The sequence below is a fragment of the Suricata suricatta genome, chromosome 2 (assembly GCF_006229205.1).
Source record: "Suricata suricatta isolate VVHF042 chromosome 2, meerkat_22Aug2017_6uvM2_HiC, whole genome shotgun sequence".
In the NCBI taxonomy this organism is placed as follows: domain Eukaryota; kingdom Metazoa; phylum Chordata; class Mammalia; order Carnivora; family Herpestidae; genus Suricata; species Suricata suricatta.
The window spans coordinates 83391300-83406629 of NC_043701.1; the positions used below are offsets into that span (position 1 = coordinate 83391300).

Here is a 15330-nt window from a genome sequence, read left to right on the forward strand (position 1 = left end):
AAAAAAAAAAAAGGAAAAAAATCACTCTGCCCTCAGACTTTTCTGGCACCAGTGTGAGGAGACCATGAACAATATTACAAAGTTTGTACTTGGTCAAATTGTGCTTCATATCTAAAGGCAGTAGTAGATAGTTTAAAGCCTGCAAGAATTTAGAATATAGCACCAATGAACACGATTACAAAAATTACTTACTGAAACCCAGCCAAAAAACATGACGTTAATGAAGAACTCACATATAAAGGAACTGTAATAAAAGGACTATTAATGAGCATGGAATCCGGTTTAATACATATCTAAGATTAAGCAGTCATGGGAATTACTGTATAATTTATAGAATGAAAACTATGCAAAATTTTATGGAATAAAAAATAGTTCACAGGAATTGAGTGCTTGGGGGAGTATATATGTGCTGATTTCCACATTTCTCATGGCAAGATATTAATAGGTACTATCTAAAAATGAAATATGTAGTTTTTTAAAAGGGCCTCCAATTGCTTTATATTTTTCATAGTCTTTTTCTTATCTTTAGAAGGATCATTAAGAGGATCATAAATTTTAGCTCACTTTCAAAGTTCATTTAGAGTCATTTAATTCCCTTTTTTCCTGTAAATTCAAGTAAATCTAACTTAATAGATTAAATCTTTAAAATAGCATGATTAACAATTCTAGTTCTGTAAAACTATAGTAAAATGGTTAAGGATCTGAGTTCTTATTGTTATGTATTTGTTTTATTGATTGATTGAGAAACCGTACAAACCAAGAAGGAGCAGAGAAAGAAGGGGGAGAGAGAGAATCCCAAGCAGGCTCCATGCTCAGTACAGAGTCTGACATAGGGCTTGATCTCAGGAGCCTGGAATCATGACTTGAGCCGAAATCAAGAGTCAAGCACTTATCCAACTGAGCCACCCAGGCTCCCCAAGAATCTGAATTCCTGGTACACATTGCCAGTGTGAATGTGAAGATTACTAACCTTTCTGTTTGTTTATTTGTAAAATGGGAATAATATTCCCTTGTTTATGGTTTACAGTTACCCCATGTAAATCTCTCAGTTCAGAGCTCAACTGTTAACTACAGTTATCTCTTTTTCAATCTGTTATTTATAAAGATGTTATTCGTGTCTGTAATGATATTACCAAATATTAATGACAGTTGTTTCTGAGTGATGGGATTTGAGATGATTTCTTTCCTTTTCATTATAGTTCTATATTCTATATTGCTTGATTTCTTTTTTACAAAACACAAAGCTATCGCTTAAAAAATAAAGTAAAAATATAAAGTTTAGTTGTCCCAGCAGTTCTTTAGCATCTGAAATTTCCATTGTTGAGTCTGATAATATATATATTTTATATATGTAGAATAATAAAATACATTTTTAAATGTTCCTCAAATGATTTTTATTATGTATTTAGAAAGCAGTTGACATTGAGAACTTCCCTCCACTTAATTTTAATTAACATAGGCCACTGTAATGTGCAAATTAGTTACATAGTGTCTTCCAATCTGGTCTGTTTCAGCACTCTTATTAAGAATCTAAATAAGGGGCATTAAGGAATCTACTTCTGAAGTCGTTGCACTATATGCCAACTAACTTGGATACAAATTTAAAAATTAATTAATTAAAAAAAGAAATGAAACAAAATCTGAAGAATTGAGGTTGCTGATTTTTGCCAAAAATCTGAGTAGGCTTGAGGTACATTATACCTATTTTATCCCAGGTGGCTGTTTTATTCCAGGAACAGGAAAATAAAATGGGAATAAATGTAAATTTAGTCATAAGGCTTTGAAACTGGAAGGGGATGGGATAAAAACAACAGGGATGAGCCAGCATATTTTGGCTGCTACTGCCCTGGAGGAAGGTGGGGAAGAGGATGGCAGCCATCCAACAGAATCACACGATATTTTTTAATTAAAAACACATTTTTATCATCCAGTCAATTTTCCCTCTCCTCACCCCAGAACAGGTGTGTTGCTAAAAAGCACCACCTCAGCTGAGAAAACCTTATCCATAAATATGTCACTAGTTTTCTACAAACAGTACATCATCCATGCTGCAAAAGTAGAGTTGTTCTGAAGCTCAATATCTTGTGGAAAATGGTGGAGTAGTAGGTTAGTATTCATAGTTACTGGAGCTAGATCAGTACTTAATTCATCTCTCTCCTATGCTGATGGAAGAAATATGGATTTGTCTCTTGTGCTTTCCCCTTCTCAGTCATGGTGCTTTCTGTCTGAAGTGGTACTGAATACTGCTGTGACTGCTGCTTTCTCATCTAATACCGGGAAGAGTAGGACTACAGCAGTGGAAAGTTCAACTGGACTGTGTCCTTCTCAGACTGCGAAGTGATTATATCTAGTACATGGTGAGGAAAAGTCACAGCCCATGCAAAAAGAAAAACTAGTGTGCTAGAAGGCAGAATGTCAGAGAATTAGAAGATGTGGTATGAATTGCTTATAGTGTGGCTCCTAGATGAAGCGCTGTCTGCTAATGTTACCTTAATAGCCTTCCTTCAGATTTATTGTTTCAATCTTATTCTGCCAATCTTTTTATATTTACCATAAAAAGTTTATAGAGTTATGACACCTTTCCTTCACTTCTCTTGGCTTCGTGTTTCCAATTCATGGTACTTTGAAATTACTTCTGTTGGTATAGTCTTGATAATGTACACTCTTACTAAAGGGAGAATTCCAGATTCTTGAATAGTTCTTTTTGGCTTTTTTTTTTTTTTTACCCCCCTTATATAGTGATTCCACAGTTCTTTGCATTACTCAGTGCTCATCACAATAAGTGTACTCTTAATTTCCTTTATCAATTTCACCCATTCCCTACTAACTTCTCCTCTGTCAACTACCAATTTTCTGTATTTAAGACTCTAGTTTTTATCTTTTTTTCGTTTGCTTGTTTTGTTTATTAAATTACACATATGCACGAAATCATATGGTATTTGTCTTCCTCTGACTTCATTTAGCATTACACCCTCTAGATTCACCTATGTGTTATTGCAAATGGAAAGGTATCTTTTTTTTTTTTGGCTGAGTAATATTCCCGTATGTGTGCGCACACGCGCGCGTGTGTGTCCATCCGTCCGTCCGTCCCACATCTTTATCTTTTCATCTATGGTTGGACACTTGGGTTGCTTTTATATCTTGGCTATTGTAAATAATGCTGTAATAAACATAGGGGTGCATGTATTTTGGTTTTTTAATTTTCTTTGGATAAGTATCCTGTACTGAAATTACTGGATCATATGGCAATTCTATTTTTAAATTATTTGAGGAGCCTCCATACTGTTTTCCACAGTGGCTGCACCAACAATATACAAGGCTTCCTTTTTCTTCACATCTATGCCAAAACTTGTTACTTCTTGCCCTTTTGATTCTGGCCATTCTGACAGGTGTGAGGTGATATCTCATGTAGTTTTGATTTGCATTTCCCTGGTAAGTAGTGATGTTTGCATCTTTTCATATGTCTCTTGACTATTTGTATGTCTGCTTTGGAAAAATATTCAGGTCCTCTGCCTATTTTTAATCAGATTATTTGGGGTGTTTTGGTGTTGAGTTTTCAGTTCTTTCTGTATTTCAGATATTAACCCTTTATCAGATATATCATTTGCAGATAATCTTGAGATTTTTAGAATTTCAAAAGAATCATTTAAACCAGGAGGGTTATTTCCCCTGCGATTGCAGATTATACCTTTTGGGTAGAAGGATTTCACTAAAGACCAGTCTAAATGGGGAAAAGAGGACAATAGCAAGAGAGAATTTGAGACTCCCTCTCAGGGAAAATAGCAACAAGATTGGGTAAATTTATTTCTGCTTTTCCTCTGGGAATTGGATAGGGAAGTTGAGAGGGACATATAGACTCTTCACTCAGGAAGGCCTACCTTTCTGAATTTTAGGATGCAGTTAAGGTAGAACAAAGGAAGTAAGTAAACTAGTACCTGCCAGTTTCATATGAGTAATTTATATCTCAAGGGTTATTGAGCAACTTTGCTCACACTGTCTTTATCTTCACTTTCCCCTTGGGATCTTCCTTCTCAAACTTGAATTACTATTCTGGAGAGGAACTGTGATACGAGACAGAAGATGAGCATGGTATAGTTTCATGGCATGACAACTTTACTTACAGATTTGAGGATAAATACTTTTATATTAAATATATATTAAATGTGTATTAAAAGGAATAAAGTAAAACATTACATGAAGGTTTTTTTATATAAATTTTTTACTAAAGTAATTGTTAATATAGAAAAGTGTGTAAATCAAAAATGTTGAGCTTGGTGAATATCACAAAGATAATTATGTAACCAATAATTTTATTTTGATATTAGCATAGTTTCTTTTTGTAAGTGTTTGAATACATCTTTTTCCATCCTTTTGCTCTTAACTTTCTGAATGTATTTAATTCTCTTATAAGCAGCATATAGGTGGTTTTTTTTTTTTTTCTGTAGTCTGGCTGGCAATCTTTATCTTTTAATTAGAGCTTTCAGTCAATACTATTTTGTTTTGTTTGTTTCATCTGTTCTTTATCCACTTCTTTTTTTTCTTGTCTTGTTTTTGATTATATTTCATTTTTTTCTGTTTTAGTTATGTATTCTTTTACTTTTTTTAATGATTACGCTAGCAATTACATAACATCCTTAGTCTTTTAAAGTCCAATATTAGTACTTTTACTACTTTTGGAGAACAATAGGATTTTAGAACACAAACTCTGTGTCTTCTCCACAATTTTTGTTCAAGTTGCACCATTTGTTTTAATGATGTTTTTGTATCATTATATATTAATTTTTATATAATATATGCCATGTCATATGAACTACCAAAAGAGAAAAAAGGTAAATTTTACTATTTTGACAGTAAAAAAGAAAAAGAATGTGGCAAGCAGGCTTGAGTTCACAAAAGATTCTAGTTGGGAAGAACAGGAAATTCTTTGTGCAAATACTGACCCATTTACCCATGTTCCACTCTAGCAACAATTCTCCAGGTTACTACTCATCTGTTTTATTGAATTGTCCATATGTGTTTTAGCAGTAAATAGAGATAAAAGTTAAATATTCTTAGAAATGTTCTCCTATATGAAAGGAATTAAATTTCCCATATGGCTAAAAGTTAATCAAGTTTTTTCCTCATAGTATGTATATTGCTTTATAATTTATAACATCTTGCTAATTTTTTTCTTGCAGAAATAAATTTTCGGGAAATGGCCTCTAAATCTTGGCTGAATTTTTTAACCTTCCTTTGTGGATCTGCAATTGGATTTTTTTTATGTTCTCAGCTATTTAGTATTTTATTGGGAGAACAGGGTGATACCCAGCCTAATATTCTTCATAATGATCCTCATGCTAGGCATTCAGATGATAATGGACAGAATCATCTAGAAGGACAGATGAACTTCAATGCAGATTCTAGCCAACATAAAGGTATGGTTCGCTTTATTAAGGAGTAAACAGAAACAGTATTTTTCAGTCTGCATAAGTGTTGTAAGAATTGGAAAAGGCAATTTATTTGAATTTTGTTGTACATAGTATCTTTTGTTAAAAGTGAGCTTAATTCCTGATATTTAATGACAATTCTTGCTTTGTCTCAGCAGAAGGAAATTGCTAAAACCCACATTTATTTAGGGAGTAAGGTATTAATTTTGAATTTATTTTTAAGTAGAGATAATTCAGAAACTATAATTTGGGGAAAGGCAGAACTTTTCAGATTAGTTTTGTTTTTGAAAATATTCATTTAGCCTAATTTTGTTATGATCGTTTATGTCTATGTCTTTTTTTTTTTTTTTTTTTTTTTTTGCTATTGTCTTATTTTGGTCTTAGTTTTTACTTAGTCTTGCCCTACAGAAACTTAAGAGGTATATATAAATCTCTCTCTATATTTTTTCAATTTATATTTTTATCAGTAGCTAACATAACTAATCCTTTCACCCTCTAAGAGGGATAAAAACTTAGGAGGTAGGAACTAAGGATGTGTAATGACTATTTTCTCCTGGTCACCTACTTCTAACAGGATGTTCTCAATTGTGTGCTTTAGGTGGCCCCTGTAAGTGTTAATTTTTTCCAAGTTTCTGTCCTTTGGCTGTTTCTTTTGTGTGATGTCATCAGTTCCTAGAATTTTAGTTCCCATCTATTCTTTACTGTCTTTATCTTCACCCAGTTCCTAATACTGAAAAGATATTAATAGAATTCAAAGATCTCTGCAAGTGTGATTTATTTGACAAAAAAGAATACAGCATCTTGAAAACAATTGGAATTTTGGGATGCAGAGGGTCCCCTAATTAAGAATTGTTTATTGTATCTTTTTTGGAAATAAATTACTTCTACCTCTCAAGCAGAGGCAGAGGGATGAAGTACCACATCCTAGGTGAGTTATTATGAGCTGGCAAGCACATGCATATCGTTTCAAATTATGTCATATTGTGTAAATGTTTATACAACTCTGATTCAGCTCTGAGTAGGTGCTCTGTGTTCTTATCATAGAGCAGTTAATCACCATTATGTAGCATTGCTCTAGATTGTCAAAGGAACAGTTGGAGTCACGCTTTTCTGCTACTAGTAGGCTGTATCAGGTCACTGTAGGGACATATATTAGGTACCTACTTGTCCTGCTTGATGGTCCACATCTGTCTAAGCTAGAAACTATGAAGTCATGGTAGATGTCTTCTTCACTTACCAATCAATCTCATTTTTCTTAAGTTCTAACTTTCTACTTCTTTACCATTTTTCAGATTTCTTCTGTCAGTTCATTTCCCCTCATTCAGACCTTTAGTTATACCCATGTACCTACACGCAACCAAACTTCACTCTACCTCTTGTCTGTTCTTATGGTAAGCTTCTACGCATCTAAAGACCTGTTTTCTGCATCAACTCTGTTTCCTGATTTTGCATTATCTCCCCTTCTCTGTTCTGGCCAAGTTCCCATTCCACTATTCTATAGGATTTATTAGCCACAGCTCTCTTATTTCTCAACACATTGAACCCTTTGTACAGAATTCTACTATAGAATCTCTGTTAGTGTGTGTCAAATACTGGCTTCCATGCCAAGGCCATGTGCAAGATTGTGCATTCTTCAGTAGTAGGACATATGTATGTCTTATTCATCTTTTCATCTCCTGTGCCAGCACATGCCTACAACAAAGTAATTAGTGATAATAAACGCATAATTTAAAAATGAGAAAAAATACTCTTACCAGATCCCAGCAGTGGGGAGAAGGTTGTCTTTCTCAAAGTGAAACATTAGGAAGTCCTGCATCTACCATTTTTCCTATTCATCCAGTATTTTGTTTATCTATAGCCGGGAGATTGGGCCCCTCAAGTAGATGAAATGTGAATGCTCTCTACTGAAAATAGGGTGATTTTGTCTGTTTTTGAATTGTGAATTATTGATACTCAGAGGGACATGAGAATATTTTCATTCCATGTCCAATCTTGGCCAACATTGCATTCCCCCTCAATTTATTAACTAGAAATTTATGCCTCCAGTTAATTTTTCACAGGACTGAGGTTTTGTAACTCACTAGTTGACCTTACCTTTAAGAATATGCTTCCTTAGGATTCTGCCTGTAATATTACTACAGAAACTATGGTTTTGCAGATTCATGCTGGTCCACATCTACATAAGTACTGAAATTGGGATTAAATAGTTGGAAGTTTTCATGGTAATTTAACAGAGTAATCTTTGTCTAAAATTAAGAATTAGGACTTATACTTTATAATTCTTTTTTTTAGTTTTATTTTTCTGGTAATTTATTTTTTTAACATATTTGTAAAAGTATAGGTCTCTAACTATTGAAATAAAAATGGATCCTTCAAGCACTGGTATAGAATCTTAAAATTGGAGTCTTCCTTTAAACACTCAGAATGTGGTTCTGGCCTCACAGTGTGAATTATTTGTTACCAGTCTGCGCCCAGATAAGGAGTTTGCATCAGGCTGTAACTCATTTAAGCTCACTGCTTAGCTAAGTGGACTTTTGTGGGGTATAGCAAGACTTCCTTGATAAAGGAAGTAATATGTTGCTTTATATTCTGGCATAAGCTCCATATTTCTTTACATAGGAGTACTTTGAAAAACATTGCTCTAGACAGTCTTGGAAATACCACTACTAGCTATTCTGTTCTGTTTCTGATTGATGGATTTGCGTTTTGGAATGAAATACGGTACTATGAGAAGTTATCTCAACTCTCCATTAACCCGCTTCTTCAAACCCAGATGGTCATGAAAGCCTTTTTTAAAGTCACGTCAGGGTATTTGTATAAATTCCTAACTGTGAACTCCTGTGGACTCCAAAATAAACTGTTACTTCAGTAGTATCATGTCTTTCCTGTCCTTCAGAAACTTATTTAGAGCTGTTTGTTCAATAAACCACAGTTCAAATTAGTAAGAATCTAAGTCATAGTGGCAATTCTTATTAACACCAATGAATCTCCTGGCTAAGACTGACATGAAACCAATAAATCAGAATGTCATTTCATATTAGGTTGAGTTTTGCTTTCTTTCAGCTAAATTACTAATGCTAGAAAGGTAAATAGAAGAGGTCTTTAAAATTATGTAAGAAAATGTTTTCTTCAATATAATTTATTTGCATTTTACACATATGTAAATATAACTCTAAAATGTTTTTGTTTAATAGATGAGAACACAGACATCGCCGAAAACCTCTATCAGAAGGTTAAAGTTCTTTGCTGGGTTATGACAGGGCCTCAAAATCTAGAGAAAAAGGCCAAACACGTCAAAGCTACATGGGCCCAGCGTTGTAATAAAGTGTTGTTTATGAGTTCACAAGAAAATAAAGACTTCCCTGCTGTGGGACTAAAAACTAGAGAAGGCAGAGACCAACTTTACTGGAAAACAATTAAAGCTTTTCAGTATGTTCATGATCATTATTTAGAAGATGCTGATTGGTTTATGAAAGCAGATGATGATACATATGTTATACTAGATAATTTGAGGTGGCTTCTCTCAAAATACAACCCTGAAGAACCCATTTACTTTGGGAGAAGATTTAAGCCCTATGTAAAGCAGGGCTACATGAGTGGAGGAGCAGGATATGTACTGAGCAAAGAAGCCTTGAAAAGATTTGTTAATGCATTTAAAACAGACAAATGTACACATAGTTCCTCCATTGAAGACTTAGCACTGGGGAGATGCATGGAAATTATAAACGTAGAGGCGGGAGATTCCAGAGATACCACTGGAAAAGAAACTTTTCATCCCTTTGTACCAGAACACCACTTAATCAAAGGTTATCTACCTAGAACCTTTTGGTACTGGAATTACAACTATTATCCTCCTGTAGAGGTAAGTTTAGAAATTTTTATTACTGTTTAAATACTTTGACTTTTATTTACTTAAAAAAAACCTAGCAATTATGTGTTTCTTTAGTACCAATAACTAAGAATCTCCTTTACTCTTTTTATATAGAGTGGCGGTGTATAATAAAATTGATGAGAATATGAATGTCAGCAATAGTGATTCAATAAATGTTGGTACTTTTATATGTCAGGCACTAAAAATATAGTGGTAAATATGGCCAACTTCCAGTTCTGTGACCCTGATAATAACAGTGTATTATGAACCTTACATTATTCTGGATGCAGAGACATACGATAAACAGGCAGACTAGTAAACATAAAATAAGATTATAGGTAGTGATAAGTGTCCTGAAAAAAACCAGGTAAGGGGATAGAGAGTGACCCAAAGTGCTAAGGGTTCCCTAGTTTGGGTGGTTACAGAAGGTGTCTCTAAGGGGTGACTTTTGAAAAGAAATCTGAGTGAGGTTAGAGAGCAGGCTGTTTGAAGATCTGGGTAAAGAGCCTTCAAGGTTTCAGGAACAGTGCATGAAAAGACTTTGAGGTTCAGAAAGACCTAGGTTCAGATCTTCTCCCACTTAATAGTGGAATGTCTTTGGATGGACAGAATTTTCCCAAGTTGTGAGCCTGAGTTGCCTCATTTGGAAAATAGACCTGATCTACCTGGCTCACTCAATTGTGATTACAGTGTAGTACAGTGTCTCTCACACAGTAAGCGCTAATAGGCCTCAGCTCTCATTTGGCACCTCAGCTTACATTCCTAAGAATTTTATCTAAAATACATTATTGGGGCACCTGGGTGGCTCAGTTATACAGGCATAACAGCTCTTCCTTACAGTAATTCTGCATTCAATAGGTGACAAAACTGAGATTCAGAAAAATAAAGCAATTTGCCTTTCCTGATAAGTCGAGGCAATATTGCAAATGACTCTGATTCTAAAACTCATGATTTCCATCATGAGCTCCCCTCCATGATTAATGGGATATGTGCCCCAAAGGGAAGAGCTGAGGAATGCTAGAATACATATTCTGTTGTTGGGATGAAATTCCACTTTAATAAATAAACCATTGAAAATTTGATTCTGGGGTGTCAGGGTGGGTGGCTCAGTCGGTTAAATTTTGGACTTCAGCTCAGATCATGATCTCACAGTTTGTGGGTTTGAGCCCCACATCGGGTTCTCCGCTGTCAGCAGAGCCTGCTTCAGATCCTCTGCCCCTCCCCTCACTTGTTCTCCCCCCCTTCTCTCTCTCAGTAAATAAACTTTAAACAATAAAACAAATTATTTTTTAAAAGTTCATGTCTATGTATTGAGGCTCTTTGAAACTTTATGCTAGCATTTTATTGCTAATGTAGAGGCAACAGTTTCCTGGACTATAAAACAGATGTATTCCCAAGTCTGCTTTTTGATAGTCTGTTTTTGTTTTGTTCTAATGAGTGCTATGGCGCTTTTTTTTCATAGTATATTCTGACCATTCCAAGATTACTTGACCTCCTCCTTAATTTTGTTACCCCTTCCCATATAAAAATATATCTAAACTTAAAAATATTACAAATACATGTAACAGACACCTAAATGCATATAAGATTTTACTAAGAGTATCTGATATTGGTTACACATACAATTATAATAAAGGGACATCCTAACTGTTATATTTTGTAGCCAGGAAAATATTCTTCTTTTCCTTTAAGAGTGCTACCCACAATTCCACCTACAAATAGGGTGTACCTAACAATACACCTTATATAAACAAAATTAATATTTCTATGATACATCTTTTATTTAAATTGCAGTTGTTTTTAAAATGGATGCAAAATTTATGTTCTTTCCTTAAAAATTTATTCAGTTATATTGAAGACAATAAAAGACTTGGAAGTATCAAAATTGACCCAACTTCCTAATCCTGCCTATTTCTCCCAGGAAGTTCTATATAAACACAGTTTGAAATCAAACTTCTATTGTTATCTATCCATCATTTGATAAATTTTCTTCTCCCTAAGTGAATACGATTTTCAGAGTTATCCTGAATCTCATAAATATGTGTTTTCTCTATAGTAATCACTAGAAACACAGTGTAGAAAATTTTTATTTTAGTAAGTCAGTGTGTGAGATACTACAGTTGATCAAAGAGTTATGTTCTTAAGTTCGTTGTTTAGAATGTGTTCTTCATGCAGTTCCCTTCTCACAGCACTTTCTCACTTCCCTAGAAGTAAGTTTATCTCCTCACTTCCCTAGAAGTAAGTTTATCTCCTCAGACTACAGTCTGTTTCCTAGAAATTGCCTTCACCACAAAATTTGTAATCAGTCTTAATATAGTGGATTTAAAAGTGTGTAAATGCACACACACACAACACACATATATAACCCCCCTATGTGTGAAATTGCCTTTTTTGTAGGTTAGAAATGATCAAATAACAATTTATTCTATTCTTCAGTTCTATTTGCATTAACTGTATCATCTGAAACTTACTGATACATGGTTAAGGTAGCGAGCCCCTGATTTTTCCAAATTGTTAGCTGATTATTCCTGTACCATTTTCTTTTCATTTTTATATGTTTACTTTTTTTGAGAGAGAGAGACAAAAAGTGCAAGCAGGGGAGGGGCAGAGAGAGGGGGAGACAGGATCCTAAGTGGGCTTCAGGCCCTGAGCTGTCAGCACAGAACTCAATGTGGGCCTCCAACTCAAAAACTTCCAAGATCATGACCTCAGCCAAAGTCAGATGCTTAACTGACTGACCCACCCAGGTGCCCCTTTTCCAGTACTATTTTTTAACTGTTTTATTTTCATTACTGATTTAAAATATCTCCTGTACTGCATACTGTAGTGTTACTCATAGTAGAATTGATGTCTGGTATTTCAGTTCTGTTCCACTATTGTATTTGGTTTTGTCTAAGCACCATATTGTTTTGAACCTTGTAGCTTTATAAAATTTTGAAGTTATGAATCTAATAAGAGTGTATATTCCTCTAATTTATTATCTCTCAGACACTGTGGTCTGATAACACTGTGCCTTTATCCTTATGCATTAAGTTTTTAATTTAGAAACAATAGATGTCTTTGCCTGGAATTTTAAATTTTAGTTAAGCATTATATTTTCTCCAGATTTTATTGCTTCTTAAGTATCTCCCTATCTTTTTAATTTTAAATGTTTATTTCTTTAGAGAGAGTGAGCAGGGGAGGGGCAGAGAGAGAGAGAGAGAGAGAGAGAGATTGAGAGAGAACTCCAAGCAGGCTCCTCACTGTCAGCACAGAGCAGCCAACACAGGGCTCGAATTCATGAACCATGAGATCATGACCTGAGCTAGTATCAACAGTTGGACACTTAACCAGCTAAAATGCCCAGACACCCTCTCCCTTTGTTTTTAATGTTTTTGTTACTATTCTACTTGGGCTCTTCAAAAAGCTTTTTAAATGGTATATATACGAAAGCTGTCATTTCTTTCAATTTTTTTTTAATGTTTTTTTATTTTTGAGAGACAGAGAGAGACAGTGTGAGCATGGGAGGGTCAGAGAGAGAGGGAGACACAGAATCTGAAGCAGGCTCCAGGCTCTGAGCTAGCTGTCAGCACAGAACTCGATGCGGGGCTCTGTCCCACGAACCGTGAGATCATGACCTGAGCCAAAACTGGACACTTAACTGACTGAGCCACCCAGGCGCCCTGAAAACTCATTTCTTAATAACATCCTTAAAATCTGGCTTTGTTTCTGGATTCTCTATTTCTAATGATTTTTTTTACTTGATTCTTTTGAGTTTTGGTAGTCACCGTAATTATATGCAAAGAACTATTTTGTTTCTAATAGTTATAGCTGTTTTCTTTTATTGTCTTATGCTTATAAATCCTAATAACAGTATCCTGGCCATTTAGCAAAAAAACAATAATGCAATAGAGTAAACATAATTAATGCAGTAAATCTTATCAAAAATATTATTACAGTATTTCAGGAATGTATAAAATTCCTTTCAAAAAAGAACGGCAATTTAAAATTAATTGCTATTGATCTAGTTCTTTAGTTTACTGTGCACTGACCAGGATAGTAGCCCATAGGCAGGTATGACTGTTAAGTATTTGAAATGTGGCTAGTCAAAATTGAGATGTGCTGTCAGTATAAAATTCCTACCTGATTTTAAGGACTTAGCATAAATAAAAAGAATGATTTAATAATTTTAAAATATTGATTGTATATTGAAAAAGAATAATATAGATTTATTTAGAATATATTCTAATTTCACTTTTTTAGTTTTTTTTAAATTAAAAAACTTAATTTTAGAGAGCGTGTGAGTAGGGGAGAGGTGCAGAGGTGGGGAGAGAGAGAATTTTAAGCAGACTTCACACTCCGCTCAGAGCTGGACTTGGGGCTCAATCCCTCAACCCTGGGATCATGACCTGAGCCAAAATCAGGAGTCAGATGCTCAACTAATTGAGCCACCCAGGCACCCCTCACTTTTTTACCATTTAAATACGGCTACCAGATTTTAAAGTGCATTATGTGGCTCACATATATCTCTTGGGCAGAGATGGTTTGATGATCACAAGTTTACTTACCTGTTTACTTTTCAGACTTGTTGCTATCTTTACATTGCCGTGAAGGTGAAAGAAGTAGGCACCAAATAATTTTTCAGTGCCTACATGATTGTCCAGAAACCTCACATATCCAGTGTTTGTTTCAAAGGAAAATTCAGAAAGAAGGCCAGAGAAAATATAGTGGACAATTTCTTGATAATTTTTACTGCATTGTAAGCTATCTACTTCCAAACATGAATCATTAAATGTTCAGTATGAATCTTCACTGAGAACTTGCCAGAGTATCTTTCTTCTTGGGTCCTTGCAAAGACGTTAGAATGTAAAGTTTTGTTTGAGTTACCTGGGTAAAACGTTCTGTAGATACCAATTCTATCCCCAGAATAACCGATGACTGTTTAATTCTGGGGCCAGTTTTGTGTTTTTTTCTGTTCTTGACTTTTTTTTTTCCTGTTTCATTGTTGTATTTTTATTGTTATCTTGTTTTCTGTCTTTTTTTAAACCTGTTCTAATACCAATTTTGTTAGGAATCTATGGGAGTTATATATCTGAACAAATGTTTATGACCTACTTACTAGGGCCACCTAAATATGATTATTCTATCAGTAATCTCAGAATTTATTGAGCATTTGCTCTAGGCTAAGCTGGTCCCAAGCATCTTACAAACATTATCTCCTATAAATAACCGTCTTTTGCAGATGAAGAAATTGAAGCTTATAGAGAGATTAATTAACTTGCCCAAGATCATACACTAGTAGGCAGAACTTGATACTAATAGACAAAATTTGGATTCAAACTTAGATTTGACTCAGCACTTCCTCTCACATACTATACTGTTTGGGTTGATGTGCAGATGAAGTATTAGGTTGCAGGCACATAATGGGCAAGGCTTTGTAGTCATGGAAATGGTCCAAAGATGTTTTTCTGAGGTTGAGCTAAACAAAACTTTATGGTGAGAACATTATGAAGAAAAAGCAAAACTCAGAAATAGAGTTTCATTCTTTATATAGCTGCCCCTTTCATTTGAGGAAGTCTCAAGATTCTTTTCTGCAAAAACACTATAGATTCTAAGAGAATATTATTTCAATTAGATGTCTTTTTACAGTTTTCATTTTTACTTTTAAATCATTAAGAACTCTAAAAACTCTTGGTTTCTTCTACAGGTCTAATAAATTAGATGCCTCTGCTTTACCATGCTAGCTTTATTGCTTGGATTCTGTTAAAATTAATATTTCCTTTTTCAGTATGTGAATATTGTATGTTAACTGTGTACTGTTCCTTAATAATGCCTGTTTCCATTACTGTTTTAGGGTCCTGGTTGCTGTTCTGATCTTGCAGTTTCTTTTCACTATGTTGATTCTACAACTATGTATGAGTTAGAATACCTCGTTTATCATCTTCGTCCATATGGTTATTTATATAGATATCAACCTGCCTTACCTGAGAATATGCTAAAAGAAAGAAGTCAAGCATACAAAAATGAAAATCCAAAACTAAAACAAGAACCCTT

The 15330-nt window shown here is 34.5% G+C and overlaps 1 protein-coding gene across 1 annotated transcript in view; it reads left to right on the plus strand.

Moving 5' to 3' along the window:
* The window catches only part of C1GALT1 (core 1 synthase, glycoprotein-N-acetylgalactosamine 3-beta-galactosyltransferase 1), a 36834-nt gene that overhangs the window by 19052 nt on the left and 2452 nt on the right, over positions 1-15330 (plus strand). Inside the window, exons 3-5 of the mRNA XM_029918909.1 lie at positions 5341-5414; positions 8621-9288; positions 15131-15330. Of these exons, the coding sequence (XP_029774769.1) occupies positions 5341-5414; positions 8621-9288; positions 15131-15330 (942 nt within the window). The remainder of the gene's footprint in view (positions 1-5340; positions 5415-8620; positions 9289-15130) is intronic.